The 13,245-nt window shown below is 40.3% G+C and overlaps 1 protein-coding gene and 1 pseudogene across 1 annotated transcript; both read right to left on the minus strand.

Moving 5' to 3' along the window:
- Positions 1–8,021: 8,021 nt before the first annotated feature.
- LOC130867769 (40S ribosomal protein S6-like) lies at positions 8,022–8,729 on the minus strand. Its single transcript, XM_057759938.1, has one exon. The coding sequence runs from the start codon at positions 8,727–8,729 to the stop codon at positions 8,022–8,024; it is 708 nt and encodes a 235-aa protein (XP_057615921.1).
- Positions 8,730–9,171: 442 nt separating this feature from the next.
- LOC130868320 (PRELI domain-containing protein 2-like) lies at positions 9,172–9,698 on the minus strand (annotated as a pseudogene).
- Positions 9,699–13,245: the final 3,547 nt, after the last annotated feature.

Genomic DNA, 13,245 nt, shown 5'->3' on the forward strand with positions numbered 1-13,245 from the left:
CAAATATTATATTCATATTCTATTTTTCTGATATATATGATAAGCATGTTCATGCATTTTAAAACTTTCAACATAATTTTTAATATCTACATGAGATTTCATCAATGGATGCTCCATAATTTTCCACTGATCTCATATTAATGAATACTTAAAATATGTCATTTTAAACTATTATCTAAAATATCACCAAAAAAAGTCTTGTTTATAAGTTGTTATCCCTGATCTCAACATTTCCTTAAGTCAACTTTTGGTAAGTGAAATTACAGGAAGTCCTTGTCACAGAAATTAGGTAAGAGAAAAAAGGCATCCAAACTAAAAAGGAAGAAGTGAAATTGCTTGCTTTCTGATGACAAGATCATATGTATACAAACTCTAAAACCTCATCAAAGATGCTAAATTCAGAAAAGATGAAGGGTACAAACCAAGAATGAAATATCCAGTAATATTTCTACCCACAAACAATGAACTATCCACAAAATAATCAAAAAATCATTTCCATCAATTGAATTTCCAAGAGCTACACATACACACAGTCAGCAAATTTACTTCATAATACATTTAAGAGCTGAAGAGATGACCCAGTGGCTGGGAGCAATTGCTGTTCTTCCAAAGGACCAGAGTTTAGATCTCAGCACTCACCTTACATGACTCACAACTGCCTGTAATTCTACAGGTAGATCCAATACCGTTTTCTGGTCTTTCTAGGTACCCACACATGTATATGCACATAAATAAAAATAAAAATAAATCATTTAAACAGAATAAATTTAATCAAGAGGATATAAGAAGCTTACAGAACACCAGATATACTGGATCATAAAAGTCCCCTTGCCATATATAAATTAAAACACAAAACATACAAAATAAAGAATATTAAGAGCTGCAAAGGAAAAAGGTCAAGTAACATATAAAGGTAAATAAACCTATCAGAATTACACATGACTTCTCAATGTAAACCATGAAAGTCAGAATGTCCTGGATAGATGTGCTGCAGACACTAAGAGACCATGGATGCAAGCCCAGACTACTATACCCAGCCAAGCTTTCATTCACCATCGATGAAGAAAGCAAAATATTCCATGACAAAAGCAGATTTAAACAATACGTATCCACCCACAAACCCAGCCTTACAGAAAGTACTAGAAAGAAAACCCCAACCCAAGGAAGCTAACTGCACCCACAAAAACACAGGCATCTGATAACTCCCCACCAGGATAACCCAAAGAAGAGAAACACACAAACACTACTACCAAAAAATAACTGGAATTAACAACCACTGGCCATTAATACCGCTTAATATCAATGGACTCAATTCACCTATAAAAAGACACAAGCTAAGAGAATGAATATGAAAACAGGATCCAGCCTTCTGCTGTATACAAAAAACACACCTCAACCTCAAAGACAGACATCTACTCAGAGTAAAGGGTTGGGAAAATGTTTTCCAATCAAATGGACCTAAGAAACAAGCGGATGTAGCTATCCTAATATCTAACAACATAAATTTCAAACTAAAATCATTCAGAAGAGATGGAGAAGGACACTTTATACTCATAACAGGAACAATCCATAAAGATGTAGTTTCAGTCCTGAACATCTATGCCCTTAATACAAGAGCACCTAAATATGTAAAAGAAACATTATTAAAACTTAAATCACACATCAAACCCTACACACTAATAGTAAGAGACTTCAGTACTCCACTTTCGCCAATGAACAGGTCAACCAGACAGAAACCTACCAGAAAAATAAGAGAACTAACAGATGTCATGAATCAAATAGACTTAACAGATATCTATAGAACAGGACTGGGGGGAGGAGAAGAGGAGTGGGGATGGGGGAGGGGAGTGGGGGGAGGGGGCAATGTGTGGGAGGAGGGGGAGGGAAATGGGAAACGGGGAGCAGTTGGAAATTTTAATTAAAAAAGAATAAAAAAAAAAAAAGAACATTCCACCCAAACAGGAAAGAATATACCTTCTTCTCAGAACCTCATGGAACCTTCTCTAAAATTGACCACATACCCAGAAACAAAGCAAACCTCCATAGATACAAAAAAAATTGGAGTAACCCCCTGTGTCTTATTGGATCACCATGGATTAAAGTTAGAATTTGACAACAATACTACTCCCAGAAAGCCTACAAACTCATGGAATTTGAACAGTGAACTACTGAACCACCCCTGGGTCGAGGAAGAAATAAAGAAAGAAATTAAAGACTTCCTTGAATTCAAATTTGATTCTGTGGGCTTATGTAACTTGTACTCTTACCTTATGAGCTATTAGCCCCAACCCCACCCTTGCATGACTTTTGAATGTTGTTCTGGAGCACCATCCAGTATGACCAATTAAGATTCAGCTCTCTCTGAACAAGGAATGAAATTTGTTTGGTACATTCAATACACTTGGTATAATTTTTATCAATTTGAAAGCAAATGGGTTATCTGTAAAATTAAATGCCATTGATAAAAATCAAAGTATGGATAAGAAAATTTGGAACTGGGTTTATTTCTGCTAGCAAATATGGCAAATACAGTAAGAGTTTACACTATCTTAACAGGAAGCATAAGTGTCAGCTTGGTAAATATTTGGAGAAAAGGAAAGCTTGCAGCCATACTAATTTAAATCTGAAATACTAGGCCTACACATAAATTTGATGGTGCTATCTTACCTTTCTTAGCAGTCAGTCCAAAGTATTTGATTAAATGTGTGCCAATGGTTGTCAAAATATTTGTACAGTTGTCTTTGCTGATTGCTAATGAGTCTATAATGCATGCATTAGGATTTCGTTTGAGCATATCTGACTCTCATAGTTAATCTTTGACTGACTTTCAGCAGCCTACACCCATTTGCTTCTCTGTTCCTCTTTAGGTTTGTGTGAGATGTAGCAGATCTGAGGCATGCTGGGCAAACAGTCTTTGTTATTTGCTCATGTACTATGCCGACATGGATGCATTCAGAAGCCAAATGGTATGTGAAAAAATGCATAACATGTGTAGATTTAGATCCTGATTCCTCAAGAAATAATAACCCTGATACATTCAGACAGGCTATTTTACAGATTTTTCCATTTTTATTTTGTGTATGAGTTTTACCTGAACATATGTATCTATATTGTGTGTATGCCTAGTCCCTAAGGAGGCAAGAAGAAGACCACTGATTCCCTGTGACTGGACTTAATTATGTTTTGTGAGCTTTCATGTAGATGCTGAGAACCAAATTCAGGTCCTCTACAAAAACTTAATAACTGAGCCATCTCTCCAACCCCAGATTCTTTTTAAAAGACAGGATCTCACTAAGTAGTCCTAGCTATGTAACCTGGAACTTGCTTTGTAGATCAGGCTAGTCTCAAGACTCACCTTCCAAGTGTTGGATTAAAGGTGTGCATCACCATGCCTGACTGGATAGGCAATTTTATAGTACAACTAATAAAATTTAAACTTCAGAGTTTTCATTTGCTTAAGTCTTGCATATACCCTAGGAAAGGGCCTGGTTATTTTATGTTAATAATTTTTGTACTATTTTTATTTAAAAGACATGGTACATAATACAGAAACTTCAAAATCTATAAATCTTGAATTTCTTCCTGTCTTTGAGTGAGTTATTGTTGATTTGATGCCATTCTCAGCCTCACACGAATCAAGGAATGCCCTATAGATGTGATTGAGTCACTTCCCTTCCTGATGCACATGTGTATCCTTGGCTGAGAATGTACTGTGCAGCTGGGCTTTGTGGTGGGGAGGAGGGGAAGTGAAAATTGTACCAAACTTAGCAGAAAAACTCTGAGGGAACATTTTTGTCTAAAATAAACTCTGGTGTTTATTAACTTTGTTAGAAACCAAAGAAGAGGAAAGGAGAGGAAAGAAATTCTACTTTTATAAGAAGCAGAGGTGAGTGGAGTGGGTCTTATTAGGCATTGACTATCTACTTAATGTTAACATTTTTCTTATGTAAGATTCTGGAATTGTTATTAGATATAACTTTTTTAGACAGTCTGAACTCACTATGTAGTCCAGGCTGAACTAGACCTTGTCAATCTCCTGCCTCAGTCTTCTGGACTCAGTCTGCTGGGATTATATGTATGTCCATATTTGGCTTTATATATATATTTATATATATAATGTTTAATTAAAACTTTTCTGTTGTGACATAAGTTATTTTGTTCAATCATTCTACCTAACACACACTATTTTGAGATTATGTTGAAATTGTATAAACGTTTATGGGTGACAATCATGAGAACTGGGATTTTCTAGCTGTCAGATGAGAATTTATTTTAGTATACATGGTGTGATGACTATTCTGGGTTGTCAACTTGACTATCTCTGGAATGAACTGCAATCCAGAAATGGAGGACACACTTGTGATAGACTTTCTGCTTGGTTTGAAGTAGATAAATCCACTTCTAGTCCTGACCTTTGAGGCAGGAAGACACACCTTTAATCTGGGCCACACCTTCTGCTGGAAGCCTATTTAAGGACATGGAAGAAAAAGGGAGGGAGGGAGGGGAGAGAGAGAGGGGGGGGTTATTCCATAAGTTCTTTAACTCTAGAGAACCCTGACTAAAACACATAGGAAGAAGAAACTAGGTAAATCATTTATAGCTTGAATGAAATGGGAATCAGCTCTCTCTTTTTTATATAAAGTAAGTTCCTAATAATAAAACCAGAGTTTTGAGCTCTGGTGGCCACCCTCTGTTCAAGTACAAGCCACATCTGCCAGAAGACTAGGTAGCCCAGCAGCAGACCTTCTCTATTTTTTCTGTTCCCCTAGCAGACCCAATCCCTCAGGCTCATCCCTAGTATGGCAACAGAACAGCTGGAGACTCCCTTCTCTTCTCATCATGCCTCCTGTGGATCCCTGGCCTCCCTCCCTCCACTCATCACTGCATCCCAGCCTCCAAGACCATCAGGCATTGCCTGTGAACACAGCAGCTGAGAAGGGCGTGAAAACATCCATCATACTCTCTGAAAATCCAGAGGAAACAAAAACCAAGAAACAAAATACTCATCCAGCAAATAAAGACCCATAATCATAAAGAACTGTAATCACCCCAAACCCAGGTGCCTAGATGATAGTGTAATAACACAATCAATAGTAGCCAGGGCAATATGTCTCCATTAGAGTTCAGCTATCTTATCACAACAGGCCCTGAATATTCCAACACAGCTGAAGCACAAGAAAAAGACCTTAAAAGTGACTATATGAAGTTGAAAGATATCCTTAAAGAGGAAACAAATAAATCCCTTTTAAAAATCCAAAATATCACAATTGGAGGAAATGAATAAATACTGTAAAGAAAGCAAGGAAAATACAAACAATTAGAGGAAATGAATAAACCCCTTAAAGAAAGCCTAGAAAATACAAGCAAACAGTTGAAGGAAAGAAATACAACTATTCAAGACCTAAAAGGAATAAAACTATTCAAGACCTGAAAATGGAAATAGAAGCAATAAGGAAAATGTAAACTGGGGTGATTCTGGAAATGAAAAAAAAAATTAGGAATTCGAACGAACTACAGATGCAGACATAACCAACAGTATACAAGAGACGAAAGAGAATCTCAGGCACTGAAGATACCATAAAGGAAATTGATACATTGGTCAAAGAAAATGTTAAATCTAAAAAATTCCTGACACAAAGCATCCAGGAAATCTGGGACACTATGAAAAGACCAAACCTAAGAAAATTAAGAATAGAGGAAGCACACACAGCACCAAATAGATTGAACCAGAAAAGAAAGTCCCCTTACCACATAGTAATCGAAACACTAAACATACAGAACAAAGAAAGGATATTAAAAGCTACAAAGGAAAAGTGCCAAGTAACATATAAAGACGACCCATTAGAACAACAACCCACTGCTCAATGGAGACTAACCCTTACCCAAATTAACTAAAAGATGGAGAAAGAATATCCAAATTAATAAAATCAGAAAAAAAGAGGGACGTAACAACAGACACCGAGGAAATTCAGTGAATTAAAAGGACATTAAAAACCTGCACTCCACCAATTGGAAAATCTAAAAGAAAGGGACAATTTTTGCAATAGGTATCACCACAATTAAATCGCAATCAGATAAACAACTTGAATAGACCTAAAACATCTAGTAAAATAGAAACAGTAATTAAAATTCTTCCCACCAAAAAAGCCCAGGGACAGGTAATTTTAGTGAAGAATTGTACCAGACTTTCAAAGAAGAGTTAATGCCAGTACTCCTCAAGTTATTACACAAAATAGAAACAGAAAGAAAATTGCCAAATTCATTTTATGAGGCCACAGTTACCCTGATACCCAAACCTCATAAACACTTAACCAAAATGGAGGATTACAGACCAATTTCCCTTATGAACATACATGCAAAACATCCAATAAAATACTTGAAAACTGAATCCAAGGTAGATGAAGTACCCCAGACCCAGAAAGACAAATATGGTATGTATTCACTTATAAGTGGGTATTACACATTAAGCAAATGATAACCAAGCTACAGTTCACAGACACAGAGTGGTTAGGTAAAGAGGAGATGCCTGGGGGAATGCATAGATCTCCCTGGAAAGAAGAAATAGAATAGATTTTGTGGGTGGATTGGGAACTGGTGGGGATGGGAGTGTAAGGGAATCAGGTGGAGGGTAGGACAGAGAGAGAGGGTGTGGGGAGAGATGGCTGAAATTGGGGAGGGACATTTAGGAGATGATGAGGAAACCTAGTACAGTGGAAACTCTGAAATCTATGAGGATGGTCGTCCTAGTAATGGAGGATATGGAATCTGAACTGGCCTCTCTTCCATTGGCAGGACTGGATTGCATTCAATTGAGTTGTTCTCCGAAGGGGTCCAGTGGAGATTCGCAAACAACCCAGGTTTAATGCTAGAACAGAGGGTTGCTCTCCAAAAACTGGCACCGGGGCCCCATTGTCATGGACAACATACACATAGCTAATTGAGCATAGAGAGGTAAAATTGGGGAAGCCTTCACCCTAAGTTCTAGTCTCTTTGGTGTGAGAAGGTACTCTATAGGCTACTGAAAGAGAAACCAACCCAGGGAAAAAAAAAAAAAAAAAAAACCTGTCCACCTATAATCTGTCCTGCCTACAAAATATGCTAGAGCAGTGGTGGCACAGAAGTAGGAGTGGCTAAGTAAATGTTTGACTTAACTTGAATTATCTAAGGCAGGGCTCATAGAGACTCACAGAGACTGGAGTAGCAAGCATGGCACCTGCATAGATCTGCACCAAGTCCTCTGTATTTATGTTCTGATAATTAGCTTAGTGTTTTTGTGGAACTCCTAACTGGGGAAGTGAGTGTGTCTTTGACTCTTTTGCATGCTTTTGGGACTCTTTTCCTCTTTTTGGATAGCCTTGCCCAGTCTTGGTGTGAGGGTTTTTGACTTGTCTTATTGTATTTTATTTTGTGTTTAGTTATTGTCTCCTAGAAGTCTGCTCTTTTCTGTAGGGAGTGGATCCAGGGGTGAGGGGAGGTGGAGGGAGATGAAAGGAGTGGAGGGAGGGAAAAATGTGGTCAGGATGTATTTTATGAGAGAATAATCTATTTTCAATTAAAAAACAGATTTTCTAACACATTTTTATTTGTTTTATGGTTTTATTTTTTGTCCTTTCTTTGAAAAGCATTGAAATGAATATTTGTAAAGTGGAAATCCCAGATAGGTTTTTTTTAGCCCAGAAACTAACAGGGGGAGGGGGATCAGATCTCTCTGTTATATAGCTCAGAATGTGGACTAGGGTGGCCTTGGATTATCTGCCTCCCAAGTTCTGGAATTAAAGGCATGTGACACTATGCCTGACCAGGAACTACTTTGTATGTATGTGTGCACATACATGGTGTGTGTGTGTGTGTGTGTGTGTGTGTGTGTGTGTGTGGTGGTGGTGGTCAGGGGCCAACCTTGAGTATCATTCATCAGGAGCCATTCACCTTGTGTGTTTTTTTTTTCAAGATCTGATCATTTATTTGTTACCCTTATAGACTTATTTTTGACTGGACTCAGACTTAGAAGTAGAAGCTCTCAGCTAGGACAGCCTTCGCCTCTTGGCAATCTGTTCCTGGCGCTTTTCTTTGGCTTCCTTCATTCTCTTGGCCAAAAGTTTAGCATATTCTGCAGCCTCCTCCTTGTTTTTCCTTGTTCGTTGCTTCTTCAGAGCAATGCGCCGGCGTTTGTGTTGCAGGACACGTGAAGTCACAAGACGCTGAATCTTGGGTGCCTTGGTCCTGGGCTTCTTACCTTCTTTGTTTAAAGGCTTTCTGACAACGTACTGGCGGACATCATCTTCTTTAGAAAGATTAAAAAGCTTTCGGATTCTGCTAGCTCTTTTAGGTCCCAACCGACGAGGCACAGTAGTATCTGTCAGTCCAGGAATATCCTTCTCTCCTTTTTTTACAATAACCAAGTTGAGAACACTCAGATTGGCATCCACAATGCATCCTCGGACAGATTTGCGCTTCCTCTCTCCAGTTCTCCTTGGTCTATAACAAGAATGCCCCTTACTCAACAGCAGGCGCACTCTGCCATGGGTCAGGACACCTTGTTTCATGGGAAAACCTTGTTTGTCATTGCCGCCACTGATTCGGACCACGTAACCCTTCCACTCTTCACCCAGGGCATCGGCAGCCACTTCCGTGGCCATGCGCTTCTCATAGAAGGTCCGAAGCTTGCATTCATCGTCCACTTCGATGAGTTTCTGGCAGCCAGTGACAGGGAAGGAGATATTCAGTTTCATCTTCGCACAGCCGACCGCCTAGGAGGCGCCACGAAAAAGAGCTCACCTTGTGTTTTCAAACTGTGTCTTTCACCAAGACATGGGGATTCCTGATAGGTTAGCAAGCCCCAGAGATGTTCACTTCTTTGGCACTAGGAATGCACATGTGCAGCAGCACTACATCCAGATTTTTAAAATTATCATCTGATTGTGGTTTTCCCTTTATTCACAAGATTGTAAAGAGACCATGTCATAAAATTCCAGCTAAAAAGGTCTCATCTCCATGAGTCCCATTATTGAACCATGCTCCAAGTGGAATGTCAGTCTGTGGTCTGAAAAAGGTTTCCTCTTTTCTAAATCACTGACTATGTCTTGAAACTTGCACCCAGTAATTGTGCCTATGGTGTTGTGGCCAAGGAATGAGTCTCAAGAGTGGACACAGCGGCAGCTTCCTGATGATTCTTTATTCCACTAAGGGGGCACCACTCTGGTTAGCAGCATCTCCATTATTCTAATTCCCTCCTGAGCTCCCTGGCATAAGAATGTACTCTCAAAAGTTTCCAAAATACAGTTGAGAAACCGTGCCCCTGTGGTTGAATTCTGCCTCTCTGGAGAAATTCTGTCCAATTTGGATTTTCCACACTTTCCCAGAAGACAGACTCTTCATGGATGTCTACTGTGTCCTTGTGAGGCAGTGACTCTGTATAGCCATGTTCCTTTCCCAAGAACTGAGACACAGTTCCCCTTCTAGTTGAATATCAGGGACCTTTAAAATACTCACCTTTCTTAAAATTTCTGGAACAAAATTCTGACAGATAGTAATCATCTTTCTATAGATGAGTCCTGTTAACTCATCTTTCTTTTCTGTCATAATTTTTTACAGAGATGGCATTTTTAATCCTTGGGGTTGGGATACTTTCGTGGAAAGCAAATGACCACCTGCTCGAAGAGGTCCTGGAACACCTGGTGGATATCCAGGGTGACCCCCATGTCATGCACATGCCTCCAGGTGCCTCACCAAGCTCTGGCCCTATATCCAGATTTTTATGGGGGTGCCGGGGAGCAAACTCAAGGTCTCCTTGTTTGTGTGGCAAACACTTTACCAACTGAGCTATTTCCCCAGCCCCTGGAACTACTTCAGTGTAAAAAGTTGCTATAATTATATAGTGGTTTGATTCCCAGTCCACCAGGACTGTTTAGGAAGGGTTAGGAGGTATGTGGCCTTGTTGGAGGAAGTGTGTCACTGGGATTAGATTTTGAACTTTCAAAAGCCCATGCCAGGTCCAGTTTCTCTTCCTCCCTCTCCTTTCCCCTCACCTCTCCCACCCCTTCTCTGCCTGCTGCTTGGGATCAAGATGTAAGCTTTCAACTACTGCTCCACAACCATGCCTGCCTGCTACCATCACACTCCCCACTATAACGATCATGGACTAAACCTCTGAAACTGTAAGCAAGCCTCTTATTAAATGCTTTCTTTTATAAATTGCCTTGGTGGTGGCGTCTCTTCACAGCAATAGAACAGTTGAATACAAGCTATGCTCACATAGTGAAAAATATGGTTGGATAATCAGATCATTGATAGAAAAGCATTTTTCACTTGGTCTAAATAATGACTCCCACTAACAACAGTAGATGAGCCATTCTATGTAAGAACAGTTGAAAAATATAGTTTGGGTGCAGGTGAGATGGCTCAAGAGGTAAGAGCACTTGCCATACAACCCCGATGACCTCAGTTCAATTCCTGGGGCCTACCTGGCCGAGGAGAAAGAGAACTGACTCCTGAAAGTTGTCCTCTTAATTCCATATGTGTGCCACGGCACAATATGCTTTCCCTACGCAAGATAATATTAATTATACTAATAATAAATAAAATCATCTAGAATTTTAACTATCTTTTTATTCTTTGTGTCTTTCACATCATGCATCATGCCTACCATTCATATCCTCATCCCTTCATATCCACCCTCTGCCCTTGCAATCCCCCCCCAATAAAATAAAATTCAAGAGGAAAAAAAGAAAAGAGTTGCAACCAGTGAGGGGTGGGGCCAACTCTGTACAGCCCTATCCTCTCTGACTTTGGTGATATCAGGAGCCGCGGACATCAACAGAAACCATGGCTGCATCAGAGCCTGAAACCAGACATGGGCCCCAGCAACATCTCAGTCTCAGACATCACCTTGGCTCTGGGTGGCAATCAAGCCATCCATTAAAGCCCACTTCCCTACTTCTTTCACCTCTTCAGATGTGCCTCTATCCACAGGACATTAACCATTCTCTCTCTCTCTCTCTCTCTCTCTCTCTCTCTCTCTCTCTCTCTCTCTCTCCCTCTCTCTCTCTCCCTACCTGTTGAGCCATCTTTCTAGTCCCAGCACACAATTTTTAGTGCTTTTAAAAATAGCTGAAACTTGTCAATAAGAAAAAAGATCCAAAAGAATTATTTGAGAGTTAAAGTATGAAAAGAAATGTTGGCCCCAAAATTCACCTGCATGTGCAAGCTTTTTTCTGAAACCTTCTAATCCTCTTCTTCAGTACTTAAATATTAGCAGAACTGACTCTCACTGCAGTAGTCAACCACTGAGACAACCTAAAAGAGCTGTACTTTACAGTATTTATTGTACTTATTGTTTTTGTCTAGTCTTCATAAGTCACAGTGGGCCTCAGGTGGGCAGCTTCTGAGATGATGCCATACATGCCCTTATAGCATTTGCCTTGGTCTCTTGATCACTCACTTTTGGAGCCCAAACACAACAAATGAACTCCAACTATGCTGGAAAGATGGTAGAGAGAGAGCCTGAGATTTCATAGAGAGTGAGTGATTCCTGACAAGCCTTCTGACTATTAGAGCTAACCTAGCTTAGGCTACAGACGTACGATGGATCAAAGTTAAGTTGTTGTTGTCAATTCCTCCCTAAAATGCAGACTCAGGAGTAAAACTAGCAATTTTTTTTTGTGCCTGGGATTTTTTTTTATATTTTATTTTATTTTTTTTATTGAAAAAAAAAATTTCCGCCTCCTCCCCGCCTCCCATTTCCCTCCCCATCCTCCCGCCCCTCTCCCCCTCCCCCACTCCTCTTCTCCTCCCTCTCCAGTCCCAGGAGCAGTCAGAGTTCCCTGCCCTGTGGAAAGTCCAAAGTCCTCCCCCCTCCATCCAGGTCTAGGAAGGTGAACATCCAAACTGTCTAGGCTCCCACAAAGCCAGAACCTGAAGTAGGATCAAAACCCCATGCCATTGTCCTTGGCCTCTTGTCAGCTCTCATTGTCCGCCATATTCAGAGAGTCCGGTTTTATCCCATGCTTTTTCAGTCACAGTCCAACTGGCCTTGGTGAGCTCCCAATAGATCGGCCCCACTGTCTCAGTGGGTGGGTGCACCCCTTGTGGTCCTGACTTCGTTGTTCATGTTCTCCCTCCTTCTGCTCCTCATTAGGACCTTGGGAGCTCAGTCCGGTGCTCCAGTGTGGGTCTCTGTCTCTATCTCCATCCATTGCTAGTTGAAGGTTCTATGGTGATATGCAAGATATTCATCAGTATGGTTATAGGATAGGTTCATTTCAGGTTCCCTATCCTCAGCTGCCCAAGGAACTAACTGGGGACATTGCCCTGGGCACCTGGTAGCCATTCCAAGTTCAAGTCTCTTGCCAACCCTTAGGTGGCTCCCTTAACTAAGATATGAGTTTCCCTGCTCCCCTATCCAACCTTCCTTTATCCCCAATCACCCCGATTTCCCCAGTTCCCCTCATCCTCTCATTCACACTTTTCTCTCCCCATCTCCCCTCACCCCCATCCCACTCCACCCCCAAGATTCCAATTTTTTGCCCGGCAATCTTGTCTATTTCCCATAGCTGGGAGGATAACTATATGTTTTTCCTTGGGTTTGCCCTCTTGTTTAGCTTCTTTAGGACCACAAATTATAGACTCAGTGGCCCCTATCCATGGCTAGAAACCAATTATGAGTGAGTACATCCCATGATCTTCTTTTTGGGTCTGGGTTACCTCATTCAGGATAGTATTTTCTATTTCCATCCATTTGCATGCAAAATTCAAGAAGTCATTGTTTTTTACCGCAGAGTAGTACTCTAATGTGTATATATTCCACACTTTCTTCATCCATTCTTCCATTGAAGGACACTTAGGATGCTTCCACATTCTGGCTATTACAAATAATGCTGCTATGAACATAGCTGAACAAATGCTTTTGTTATATGATAAGGGATCTCTTGGGTATATTCCCAAGAGTGGTATTGCTGGGTCCAGGGGTAGGTTGATCCCAATTTTTCTGAGAAACCGCCACACTGATTTCCAAAGTGGTTGCACAAGTTTGCAGTCCCACCAGCAATGGATGAGGGTACCCATTTCTCCACAACCTCTCCAGCAAAGGCTATCCTTGGTGTTTTTGATTTTAGCCATTCTGACAGGTGTAAGATGATATCTCAAAGTTGCTTTGATTTAAAACTAACAATTTTTAAGTCATTAAGTTATCAATAGAAAATTGAAATGCTCCTCCTCTTCCTTCCTCTTTCTCTTGTTGTGAAGTGTGTC

This window comes from Chionomys nivalis, chromosome X (genome assembly GCF_950005125.1).
Source record: "Chionomys nivalis chromosome X, mChiNiv1.1, whole genome shotgun sequence".
In the NCBI taxonomy this organism is placed as follows: Eukaryota; Metazoa; Chordata; class Mammalia; order Rodentia; family Cricetidae; genus Chionomys; species Chionomys nivalis.